General features: G+C 36.7%; 1 protein-coding gene across 1 annotated transcript in view; it reads left to right on the top strand.

Annotated features, from left to right (window-relative positions):
- DDHD1 (DDHD domain containing 1) overlaps positions 1 to 13146 on the top strand; it is a 116732-nt gene that overhangs the window by 93316 nt on the left and 10270 nt on the right. Inside the window, exons 11-15 of the mRNA XM_077769060.1 lie at positions 3041 to 3303; positions 4951 to 5026; positions 8606 to 8755; positions 10738 to 10990; positions 11987 to 12178. Of these exons, the coding sequence (XP_077625186.1) occupies positions 3041 to 3303; positions 4951 to 5026; positions 8606 to 8755; positions 10738 to 10990; positions 11987 to 12178 (934 nt within the window). The remainder of the gene's footprint in view (positions 1 to 3040; positions 3304 to 4950; positions 5027 to 8605; positions 8756 to 10737; positions 10991 to 11986; positions 12179 to 13146) is intronic.

Raw genomic sequence — 13146 nt, 5'->3', positions numbered from 1 at the left:
CTTCAGAGACTTCATCAGAAAGCCTTTGGCCCTTTCTTTGACCCTGAATAAAGTATGAAAAATCCAGAGAGAACTAGGCGTCTTCTGTACATTTGAACTCTCTTCTCAATGACTTTTAAAAATGAAAAATTATATGGGGCGCCTGGGTGGCTTAGTCGGTTAAGCGTCCGACTTTCGCTTAGGTCATGATCTCGCGGTTCGTGGGTTCGAGCCCCGCGTCGGGCTCTGTGCTGACTGCCAGCTCAGAGCCTGGAGCCTGTTTCAGTCTGTGACTCCCTCTCTCTCTGACCCTCCCTGCTCACGCTGTCTCTCTCTCTCTCTCTCCTAGAAATAAATAAAACATTAAAAAAAAAATTAAAAAAAAAAATGAAAAATTATAAAGAGATTGGTCATGCCATATCTTGTTAACGTACTTGAAAATTGTTCAATTGATGTATATGACTAAAACTCTAAATTACTTTTTCTTATTAAAATTTCCTGAAGCAGGGAGAAGGACAAAGAGGACTAATTATATTCTTCAGCCAGACTGAAGACTGAAAAAACTGCTGGCTTTTTCCTTTTGGGTTGATTTTCTTGATAAATTTTAACTTTTAAGCAGCAGTTATGAGAATTAAAAACTCTTAAGCTTTTGAAAAGCCATCCATTGCCTACTGTGTTAAGAGGCTAGCTGACTTGATTAAATAAGATTGTAGAGCTAATAAAATTAGTATCCTAGGGTATATCATTAATTTTGGTTCATATGTCTCAAATGAATATACTTGGTCACTAAGGGATCATAGATGGGAGAATATAATTGGATCAGCAAGGAAAGAGGTGAGGAAAAAAACCCTAATTAGAGTAGACTTTTTGAACACATCATAGAGGTAGATTTCTCCTTTTGTTGCTGACTGGATGGTTTATAAAAGGATTTCGAGGTAGTGCACAACTGTTTAAAACTTTGCTTTCAAAATCATAATGTTTTGAAACACAAACTTTCCTGTGTGTGTAAGCTATAGGCAAAGATTAAAATTGCTACCATATCTAGATATGTCCTAATGAGGAAACACAAAGACCACATCTTTTCCAGTATATGATTATTAGAACAGATGAAAGCATCAGCTCTTCAGAAACTGTTCATTCTGTGTTTCATTTCACGGTGAAATATTTTAAGGTCAAATAACTGTTTCTGTCTCAGATATTTACCCTTGTTTAGTAATGCATATATGATTGCTGAAACATTGGGTACAGTGCAAAATACTTTAAATGTTTTGATATGAAATAGGTTAATCACTGGTAGAGATACTGGTAGATCTTGGCTTTTTTTTTTTTTTTTAAGTTTTAATGAGGGGGGTATTTTAAAAACAAAAAGATTGGGTACCTTTTGTCAGAATACTTATGTATATATCTTTTAGTATTTCTAGACCTGCATGGTGTGAGGCTTAAAATCAAGGACTTCAAAAGTGAAAACTATTAACAAATGTTGCTTTTGAAGGAATTTATTTTATCTAAAATTAGCTTTTTCTGCACCTCCTTTCATGTAGATCATAAATCAAGAAAATTACAAAGTTTAAGGGTTACTTGCTATTATCAAAGCTAAGTCCAAAGCATTGACTGGAATTACCTACAACCCATGTCTCAGAAGGGTTTTATATGCATTTGCCACTAAGTAGTAGTTCTTAAAATGTAATGCCCAGAAATGCTCAATCAGACACTCTGGAATGGACCCTAGCAATCTGTATTTAACAAGCCCTCCACATGATGCTGGTGCAATTTGAAAGTTGGAGTTGGCTTTTCCCAAGAAAGAAATGAAAACGTCCAGTTAAAACCTTTGCATTTCTCCCTAGAGAAAAGGAAGCACATGCTGGCAACTCCTCCTCTCCTTCTCTGCCTTCATTGGCTGGATATATTTCATCAGACCCAACACATGCTTTCAGTAGCTTTAAGCAGATCGTGGTATTGCATTGTAAAATTCTGCAGTGCCAACAATTAGGAGAGAACATCATGCCTTCATTCATGTCACTGCTGACCCTGCCATGCATGAATGCTCAAGTGATTTAGAGTTCATATCAGCAGGTAAAAATCGTTCAGTAAAATTTAATGCAGACTAGTGGCCTCTTGAGACAAAATAACAAAACTGAAAATGGAAGCAGCACATAACTAATATTTGTATGTCAAATACGCCAGTACCAGCTGGCATAGTAAGTATTGAAATGAGAAATTGATATCAAGCAGGAAATTTACAATCAAATAGTAGTAAGCAATGATAGGAAGAGGAGAGGACTACCTTAAAACTCCGGTGAGGGCCCAGTATGGGTTTGAGTAACAAACAAGCATATTTTTCTGACTTTATGGAATACTTTAGTTACTATTTGTTAGAGCTAAATTTCAAAGGAAGCAGTTTTACCAAGAAAAATGACTTAAGATATTTCCCACATTGCTAACCTTAAGCCTTAAAAAAGCACCACTTCCCATCCACATATAACAACTTTTTACTTTTATCTATATTGCCAGCTCGATGGGAATTTTGAAATATCAAGTAGATCAACAGTAGCTTTTTTTTTTTTTCAACCATACAATGGCGTTTCATTACATTACTCTTACCTTAATGCATAATGTAATAGATATATTACATTAGCACACCTATTCTTTTTCTAAAATTTACTATAGCTTAAAACTACAAGGTATAAAAATTTAGAATTGCATATAAGTAAGTTGCAATGAAGAAAAAATTTGAAGGGGCTCTTTGGAAATCTTAACTGGAATCTTCATGGAACTTTTTTTTTAGTCTTTGGAACTGCTGGCTCATATAGCTGGCTTAAGGACTGTGAAAAGAGCTAGATGGGTAGTATCTGCCTGTATTCTTTAGTGATGTTATAGATTACAATTATGTATGCTTTTCTTCATTTTCTGCAAGGTTTTGAAGTACATGAGTTCATCTTAATAACCTAGGTATAATTTGGCCAGTAGTGTCTGTTTTTCTTTCTTAATGTATTTGAGTTTGGAGATGACGTTGATAGCAAAGTCAGTGATTAATATGATAATGTTTTCTTATTTCAAACAGCTAGTTAAAGGCCTTCAGCAAGAGCTGAACCGATTATATTCCCTTTTCTGTTCTCGGAATCCAGACTTTGAAGAAAAAGGGGGTAAAGTCTCAATAGTGTCACATTCCTTGGGATGTGTAATAACTTATGACATAATGACTGGCTGGAATCCAGTTCGACTCTATGAACAGTTACTGCAGAAGGAAGAAGAGTTGCCTGATGAACGATGGATGAGCTATGAAGAACGACATCTACTGGATGAACTCTATATAACAAAGCGACGGTAAAATACCCTAGTCTCTTAAAAGAATTTTAAAAGTCTTCATGGAATTACTGGACTTCTTAGGAGAAAATTGTAAGATTTTCATGATAATATTTGGAGTACAGAGATTTTTAGATAATATCCCCAATAGCATAGGCTAAAGACAATTTTGTTAATTTTCATGCTAATCCCATGCATGTTCCAATAGCATAAAATAAATTGCTTTGTCATCATCTTTTTCCTTCCATCTCTTTTTCAGAATTTATTAGGTGTGAAATCTAAAACTTATTCCAAGCTTAGTCACTATGCAGAATCCTTATTGAAAATGTTTACCAGCTTGTAGTCCTTTTTAATTTTTACTAATCTTAGAGATAATCCTTTGCCTTTCTTACTATTCTGAAAATAATTTTAAAACCCTTTTTTCCTTAGCAAATGAATTTTTGGCAGATTTATAATTATTTGATCACTTGTGGCCTTCCTGATACTACCTTTAATTCTTATTACATTCTTATCTTCATCTATAGTTACATGCTTTATCTTCTTTGTCCTCTTAATGCATCTCATCAAGTCTAATAGAACAGTGAAAAATCACTCATTTTGATAATTAGCATCATAAAAAAAACAATTTAGTTGACTAAAACTTTTATTCGGGAAGCCTTGGGTTTGTTTTAGTCTCATAATAGTTGTCTAAGGATTTTATTTGAAATATTAAGTGCCATAGGCTAAATACATATATTTTGTAGTGTCAAAGGAATTGATAGTTTTGAAAGAAAATATAAGCAAGCCTCAGAGTAGCCTTTTAGATATAAAATCCAGTAAAAAAATTTTTTTCAATAAATAATAAACAGGTTTAGAAAATGAACTGCACCTTAAAAAAATAAAAAACCTTAGTTCCATTATTTATTAAATGTAAGTAGATATGGAACATAATAATGGGAACAATTTGAAGTAACCCAAGTGTTCATCAACAGAGAGGGGTTAATAAACTGGTTGATCTGTGTGAAGGACAATTGTACAGCTGTTACAAAGATTGAAGTAGATCAAGAGGCAATGAAATGAAAAGATCTCCAAGATTCACTACTAAGTGTAGAAGAAAGCAAGCATAGAACAATGTATATGGTGTGAACATTCAGTGTGATTTTTCTTAAGGTCTATTATGTTTGTATTTGTCTCACATTTCCCTAAAGGATTCTCCCAAAAAGCTGTTAACCACAGCTATTACGAAGAGTGGAGCCACTTTTACTAATCACTTTATAAAATTTTTTTAATGTTTTATTTATTTCTGAGAGAGAGAGAGACAGAGACAGCGTGAGCAGGGGAGGATCAGAGAGAGAGGGAGACACAGAATCCGAAACAGGCTCCAGGCTCTGAGCTGGCTGTCCGCACAGAGCCTGACGTGGGGCTCGAACCCACAAACTGCGAGATCATGACCTGAGCCGAAGTTGGACGCTTAACTGACTGAGCCCACCCAGGCACCCCCTAATCATTTTATAAATGTTTATAGACTGTAGCAGGTGCATTTATCAAATACTGTCAATAGTGATTAATCTCAGGGATTAGATAATGGGCCATCATTTTCTTCTTTATACTTTAGTGAAGTAGTGAGCATTTAATATTTATAAAATTTAGAATATAAATAATAGTACATTGTCTCCTACTGCTTCCTAGGCTAAGAGAAATAGAAGAACGGCTACATGGATTGAAGGCGTCATCCATGACACAGACACCTGCCTTAAAATTTAAGGTAAGGAAAGAGAGATAAGATTTTCATTATTTATCTCGATTTCTTTTCAAACATCATTTGAAGTCTGACATGAAGATTCAAGTGAAATCTGAATTTTTCTTTCAAATGAATATATACTAAACACATACTGTGTGTTGGACATTGCTAGTTTTGGGGCTTTACAAGGAAAAGGGTGGACAAGATGGCTTCCTGCCCCTCAGGATCTGTCTGTGTCACTATCTACGATGTCTTTTGTTTTTTTTTTATGTTTATTCATTTAGAGAGAGAGAGTATGCCCAAGCAGGGGAGGGGCAGAGAGAGAGAGAGAGAGCGAGAGAGAGAGAGAGAGAGAGAGAGAATCCCAAGCAGGCTCCACAGTGTCAGTGCAGAGTCAGAGCCCAATGCAGGGCTCAGACCCACAAACTGCAAGATCATCATCTGAGCCAAAGTCAAGAGTTGGACACTCAACTCACTGAGCCACCCAGATGGCCCAGTTACTATCTACCATTTCAAATGCTTTTTCTTACAGTTTTAATTTAACACAAGTTAATTTTCTTCAGCCTTCAGACATGTTGAAGCTACCCAGTCTTTTAAAATTAAAGAAAAAGCTTTCTCAAACCTTCTTTAACATGAAGGTACCACTCTCAAAATATATATTCATTTATTTGGGGGAAAAAAGAAGAGTCGCTTCAGATGCAGTATGGGGAAGAGATTAAAGGTACATAAAACTGGAGGCAGGGACAAGTATATATTGTTATGGCCCAAATGAAAGACCAGGAGATGAAGTGAAGTAACTTCTTAGGTGTTGGGATGAGCTGGAAAGATGAATTGGGGTGTCTCACCCATTGGGATAATGGGTTATATGAGAGCAGTAGGGGGACTTTAGGAGGGAAAGTGTCATGTTCTGTATATAATCCAGTGCTGCTGACCACACCTGTTTTCTAGAAGCCCTCTCGTGTGGCTTCCATGTATACTGCATTATCATGGTCCTCCTTGCCCTCCTCCTCTTGTGGTCTTACCTCCTTCCCCTACTAACCAAATGTAGACAATGCTCATAGTTCTAGCTGAAGCCCTTCTTTTTTTTTTCTTTTCTAATTGTTTTAATGTTTATTTATTTTTGAAGAAGAGAAACAGCCTGAGTTGGGAAGGGACAGAGAAAGAGGGAGACACAGAATCCGAAGAAGGCTCTAGGCTCCAAGCTGTCAGCACAGAGCCCAATATGGGGCTCAAACTCACCAGTCATGAGATCATGACCTGGGCCAAAGTCAGATGCCCTACTGACTGAGCCACCCAGGCACCCCTCCTTTTTTCTTTTAAATGTTTATTTTAAGAGAGAGAGAAACAACCAGTGTTGAAGGGGCAGAGAAAGAGGGAGAGAGAATCCTAAGTAAGCTCCATGCTGGCAGCACAGAGCCTGACATAGGCCTGTATCCCATTATCCTGGGATCATGAACTAAGCCAAAATTAAGAGTCAGATGCTTAACCAGCTGAGCCACCCCGGTGGCCCAAGCCCTCTCCCTCTATGCACTTCATAAGCCATCTTACCCTTCTCTTGGTTTTTTACATACCACTTCTGTGATTGTGATACATAGACTTGGGAGATGACATATCCAATTCTATATCTCTTGCCTTAAAATTTCCACCCCTATTAGATACTTTACGGATACTTCAAACTTATTATGAATAAAAACAGACAGTACCTAGAGTTTCTGTTGCAGTTAATGGAACCACTGTCTTCCCGAAAGTCAGCTAGATCCAGAGCTTGTGACTTGCCCCTGACTCATTCCTTATCCTCATCTTCATTCAGTCATTTTGATTCCACCGTCTACTCTCCCGTTTCCATTTCTGAATGGCATATCTTGTCCTGCTGGGTTCAGATTATCTCTTGCCTAAACACTTTCAGTAGTTTCCTAATTTGTCAGAGTCAACAGACTCTAAATTTTCCAGTTCATCCACACACTACTACCAGGTTTACTAACCTCCTAAAACATGGGTTAAATCCTGTTCTCCTTCACTACCCATAAAATCAATAAATCAATTAAGTCCTACTTTTTTAAGCCAAATAGTCAAGATTCTATACATTCTCATTCCAAGTTACATTTTCCTAACACCCATGTTTTCAGCTATGGCAGACTATTTGTGTTTCCTAAATTGAACCAGGTTCTCTCCTGTCTCTGCTCTAGCTCATGTGATTCTGTCAGTCAAAAAATGTCCTTCTTTCTGGCCCCAATGACCCAGCCCCAGATGTAGAAATCCTTTTTGTTTTTTATGGCCAGTGCAAAGGCTTCCTCCTGTGTATCAGAAAACACAAACAGGCTTTTCTCCAAAGAAGACATACAGATGGCCAACAGACACATGAAAAGATGCTCAATACCATTCACCATCAGGGAAATGCAAAGCAAAAACACAAAAACAGCAAGTATTGGAGAGGATGTGGAGAAAAAGGAATACTCATGCACTGTGGGTGGGAATGAAAGCTGGTGGAGCCACTGTGGAATACACTCTGGAGGCTCCTCAAAAAATTAAAAATAGAATTAGCATATGATCCAGTAACTCCACTACTGAATATTTACCCAAAGAATATGAAAACACTGATTCAGAAAGATAAATGCACCCCTATGTTTACTGCAGCATTTGTACAATAACCAAATTATGGAAGCAATTTAAGTGTCCATTGATAGATAAATGGATGAAGATGTGGAATATTACTCAGCCATAAAAAAAAAGGAATGAAATCTTGCTATTTGCAACAACATGGATAGATCCAGTGGATATAGTCCTAAATGAAGCAAGTCAGCCTGAGAAACACAAGGACCATTATGACATCACTCATGTAGAATTTAAGAAACAACACAAAGGAACAAAGAAAAAAAAGACAAACCGAAAAACAGACTCTTAACTATAGAGAACAAACTGATGGTTACCAGAGGGGAGGTGGGTGGGAGGTGGATAAAATAGGGGAAGGGAATTAAGAGTACACTTACTGTGATGAGCTCTGTGTAATCTGTAGAATTGTTGAATCATATTTTACAGGTGAAACCAATGTACCAATGTATGTTAACTATACTGAAATTTAAAAAAGTAACTTCCCAATTTGGGGGGCGGGGGGGAATGCTTCCTCCTGTGTAAAAACTCTTAGAGTTGGAATTAATTATCCCTCTCTTATAGCAGTCTTTCCCTCTGTTCACTTATTTTCTTCTGCCTCCCCCACAGGATTCCTCTGCCTTATTGGTCTTTATTAAAGCCTTCATAGCACCAGAGTATTACCTCACACAAAATAGCAGCTTGATAAAACTTTGACTAGAGTGTGAAAGCACACGATGAAATGGTTTTCCTTCTCCTTTTCTTCTTCTCATTTTTTTTGTTTTCTGTTAGACTTAAGGGTAACAAATTTGCTTCTAAAAGTGGATATTTTTAGAATAATTAATGGTTGGCATATAATTAACAAATAATGCAGATACCATCTGAATGAGGCTCACGAAAAAAGACATCTGAAGATAATTTTATTGCTCATATTTTACCATGTATTATGTTGTGCCCAAATTCTGCTGAGAAAGACTTTAACCAGTTTTAAAATTTAGGATGACTTTATCATTTTAGGTCGAGAATTTCTTCTGCATGGGATCCCCACTAGCAGTTTTCTTGGCATTGCGTGGCATCCGCCCAGGAAACACTGGAAGTCAAGACCATATTTTGCCCAGAGAGATTTGTAATCGGTTACTGAATATTTTTCATCCAACAGATCCAGTGGTGAGTTGTACTTACAGACATTTTTCCCTCAATATTAAATTGTTCATAAAAGACTCTGTAGGAAATATGGCAAGGTACAACTGAACTAATGAGAAATGAGTTCATTTATCTGATTATATTTTCATAGGTTCATATCTTTAAGACATTTGTGTTTTGGTTAATTTAGGGCTTGGGAAGTACTTCAGAGATGATCTGTTTGTATTATAGTATAAGAGCATAATGTAAAACTATCATCTCTGAACAAATAGTACAAGGAACCAGGAGTCTTCTGGACTGTCCAACCATAACCAATTGTAATACCAAAACCCCAGCAACCATAAATTTTGGAAATCCCATTTTAATTACTTTTTTCTCTAAAGCGTGCTACCATAGTGAAATGTGTTTGGTAGACCCTATTTGGAATGTATTTAACATGAAAATTGGAAGAATTTATTTTAGCCTGGTAGGATTTTAAATCTGAGGTTTTTTTCATTCTCTATTATGTTTATACTGTCAATAATTTTTAAATGTGAACACTCCAGTGATCTTGCATCCAGGTAAACCGTTTACTACCAAGTAAGATTTTTAGATGAGAAAAAATGCTTCCTAAATCCTTTTGCGGACAAGGCTAGATAGAACTAAATTTAAAAGAAACTACTTTAAATAGGCTTCATTCTCAGAAAATTAGCTTTGTGTAATTGTGTAGTCTTTTTAAAGATCTTTAGTCTTTCCCAAAAAAATAGAACATTGATTAAATATTAAAACTTTTAAAATTTCCAATGTGTTAAAGAATCAAAAATGCTATCTTTAAGAAATAAATTTCACTGAGAATCTAGTATTCGATTCAAATACAGACTGCATTTATAACTTGAAAGTGAAGTGAGTTTGTAGGGGAACTCTGAGTTATCGGTGTATTCCCTGCCATTGGTATAATCTTAAACTTTTGTTATATTAAAGAAAGAGGGCTCCCAAGTCATTTTATTAAGTTATTTTATATTCATTTTATAGTTTTTCTGTGATTTTTTTAAAATAAAGTTTCTTTTAAATAAAGTTTATGTCAGAACTGTACGAGGCAGTCTTTACAAATGTTGTCTCTTCCCAACATCCTTGTGAGGTAGGAAATGTTAATCTCCTTTTCTACAGCTCAGGAAACAGTGGCTCAAAACCTTGTGACTTGGTAGGTATTATCCAGTTAGTAAGTAACAGAGGCCAGAATGTGAACTTGGGGAGTTCTAATGCCAAGTCCATTCATTGCCTTTTCTTCTATATCATCCCTTCTTCATGTTAGACAAATGGTCTTGTATCAGCATCTAGTTTGTGCTGTTACTAATGTTAATCTATTTGAAAATAGAGCTTACTAAGAGCTCCCAAGATATTACAGATTGACCTTGTTAACTCTGTCCTAGTTTACTGTTTATTGCTTCAGCTTTGTTGGTGAAACTAACATAAATCTAATTGTTATATGATATCAGAACATAATAGAAATGAATCTGTGTCTCTGAAAAACAAATTAATGGGCACTGTTAGCTTAGACCAACACTAATTGGATTTTTCCATAATCTCATCATTAAGGATATATAATTAGACCAACTACATATTATTAATAGTGAACAAATAGGAATGCATGTTAGAAATAACAGGTTTTTTGGGGCTCCTGGGTGGCTCAGTTGGTTAAGTGTCCGACTTCAGCTCAGGTCATGATCTTGCGGTTCGTAGTTTTGAGCCCCGCATCAGGTTCTGTGCTGGCAGCTCAGAGCCTGGAGTCTGTTTCAGATTCTGTGTCTCCCTCTCTTTCTGCTCTCTCTTTCTGCCCCTCCCCTGCTCATGCTCTTTCTCTCTCTGTCTCAAAAATAAACTATAAAAAAAGAAAAAAAGAAATACCAGGTTTTTTTTTTCATTCCCTAAGGTCTACTGAGAACACAATAGAATAAGAATAAATAGCTTACTAAAATCCAAGCATTGTGCCTTAATGTTGTGTTTCTTTGCATTTTTTTTTAATCAAGGCTTATAGATTAGAACCGTTAATACTGAAACACTACAGCAACATTTCACCTGTCCAGATCCACTGGTATAATACTTCCAATCCTCTACCTTATGAGCATATGAAGCCAAGCTTTCTCCACCCAGCAAAAGAACCTACCTCACTTTCAGAGAATGAAGGCATTTCAACAATACCAAGCCCTGTGACCTCACCAGTCTTATCCCGTCGACACTATGGGGAATCTATAACAAACATAGGCAAAGCAAGCATATTAGGTAATTTCTCTTAAGTATTTCTTACCAGTTAAATATAAGTACTTTTTAGATAGGCATTAGATTTGGGATACTTGAAAATACTCCGTGTATTAAAAAACATCCAACATTTAATCCCCATGTTTAGAATTAACTACTCTCTCACTGTTCATATTTGAGAGCAAAAAGCCCCAAAGATTCTCCAACTAGATTGGATCTTCTAGTTTTAGAATCTGAGATAGCTGGAGAGACAAGGAAAGGCCTGGGAATCAAGGCCCTTATTTTAATCTTGGCCCTACCACCTGCTATGGGATCTTGGGTAAGTCACATTATTTTTAATGTTCTGCTTCCTCATCAGTAAAATGAGGGAGTGCTGGAATTCTAAGGGTGCCCCTGCCAACCAGTTCTCCAATTCACGTCTTAACAGTCTCTCAAACCATGTCCGTCCTGGGGTCAACAAGGATATTTAACCTCTTTGAATGACCTCAAGCACCAGCCACAGTGTTTGGAGTAACACTGGTTTCTGTGCCCCTTGAATTTGTCCGTTGTTCTTAGTTGCCGGTTGCCTTAATATAAAGTGCCACAAGATGGCACTATAATAGGCTTTTCATTGAGATTTCACGTTGTACTCCCAGATTTGTTTATTGATAGCTTTTTATAACATACTTCAGTAGTGAAGCATATCAGTAGTAAATATATGCCCATGTCAATGGCATGATTCTTTCATTGAAGTTTTTAATCTTCCCAGATACTGTAATAAACCGTGATCACTTGAATAAAATAGAATCTTTATTCCTTTGTACCCTATATGCCTACAGTTTGTGTAACTTTCATTCTATTCAACACCATTTTTACTTAGAAACCTACAATGTAGATTGTAATTTTCCTATGTTCGCACCCTGGAAAACTATGACTAGGGCTTGGTTCCTCTGCCAATTGGCTGTAGCTATGGACGGTGCTCTTTAGCTTGGTATGTGGTATAATTCCAACAGACTGACTGCCCTGTTTTGTGAAATACAGGGGCTGCTAGCATTGGAAAGGGCCTTGGAGGAATGTTGTTCTCAAGATTTGGACGTTCATCTACATCACAGCCATCTGAGACATCAAAAGACTCCATTGAGGATGAGAAGAAGTCGGTTGGCTCACTTCCCACTACCACTGTGGCTACACAGACCCTTCCACATAGCAGTTCTGGCTTTCTGGATTCTGCATGTTAGTTCATACTTTTCTTTCCTTAAGTTAATACTATATCTCTTAAAACTTGAGGGGGGGGAAGATTTAGATACTAACAGTAGCAGTCAACTCTAAAATCTAAAGCAGGAATTAGTTATTTTTAAAAAGTACTTTCCCTCTGATTATATTTTTTATTTTTTTTGAGAGAGAGAGAGCATGTAAGCATGGGATGAGCAGAGAGAGAGAGGGCAGGGGGCAGGGGTGAGGGAAAGGGAGAGAGACAGAGACAGAGAATCCCAAGCAAGCTCCACGCTTAGCATGGAGCCTGATGCGGGGCTCAGTCTCACAACTGTGAGATCGTGACCTGAGCTGAAATCAAGAATTGAACACTTAACCAAAAGAGCCACCAGGTACCCCTGATTATATTTTTAAGTATAATTCCCAGGTAAATGCAGTTTTACTCTCTGCATTGGTGAATTAAGAGTTAAGAACATTAATAATCAGGGCCTTGTGGCTCAAGGATCTTAAACATCAAGCAAAAAACAAATCTCTTTGGGGTAAAGCACCTCTCATTTTTATAAAGTAGATTTTTAAAAAAAATATATGGTCTTCTCAGCCTTAAAAATTCATGTAACTGCTTCAAACCTCTGCTGTGTATATTCTTGATACTTTTTTTTTTTTTAAGTTGAGACCACTGTATATTTTATCTCCTTTTCTTGTAGGACAAGAACCTAATTGAGTCACATTTTCCTGTAATGACTCTGGCCCAGGTTATTGCTCAACTGTAATTGGGCAACTTGTTAGTGATGACTTTTGCCTTAATCTTGGGGGCTTCTGAACGAAAAAGGCCATGAATGGGCTTCTGTGTTTATCTGGTTGTATATTTAAAAGCAGTGTAGGCAGATGGTCTGTGTGTGAGTGTAGTTAACATCTTTCAGGACACATGGTTTTTGTTCTTTAGGAAATACTGTGTTTTCTTTTATATATATATATATATAAATTCCTTT

Source organism: Crocuta crocuta, unplaced genomic scaffold (assembly GCF_008692635.1).
Source record: "Crocuta crocuta isolate KB4526 unplaced genomic scaffold, BGI_CrCroc_1.0 scaffold10, whole genome shotgun sequence".
In the NCBI taxonomy this organism is placed as follows: Eukaryota; Metazoa; Chordata; class Mammalia; order Carnivora; family Hyaenidae; genus Crocuta; species Crocuta crocuta.
Note: the sequence above shows the minus strand (reverse complement) of the source record. Positions and strands in the feature narration are given on the sequence as shown.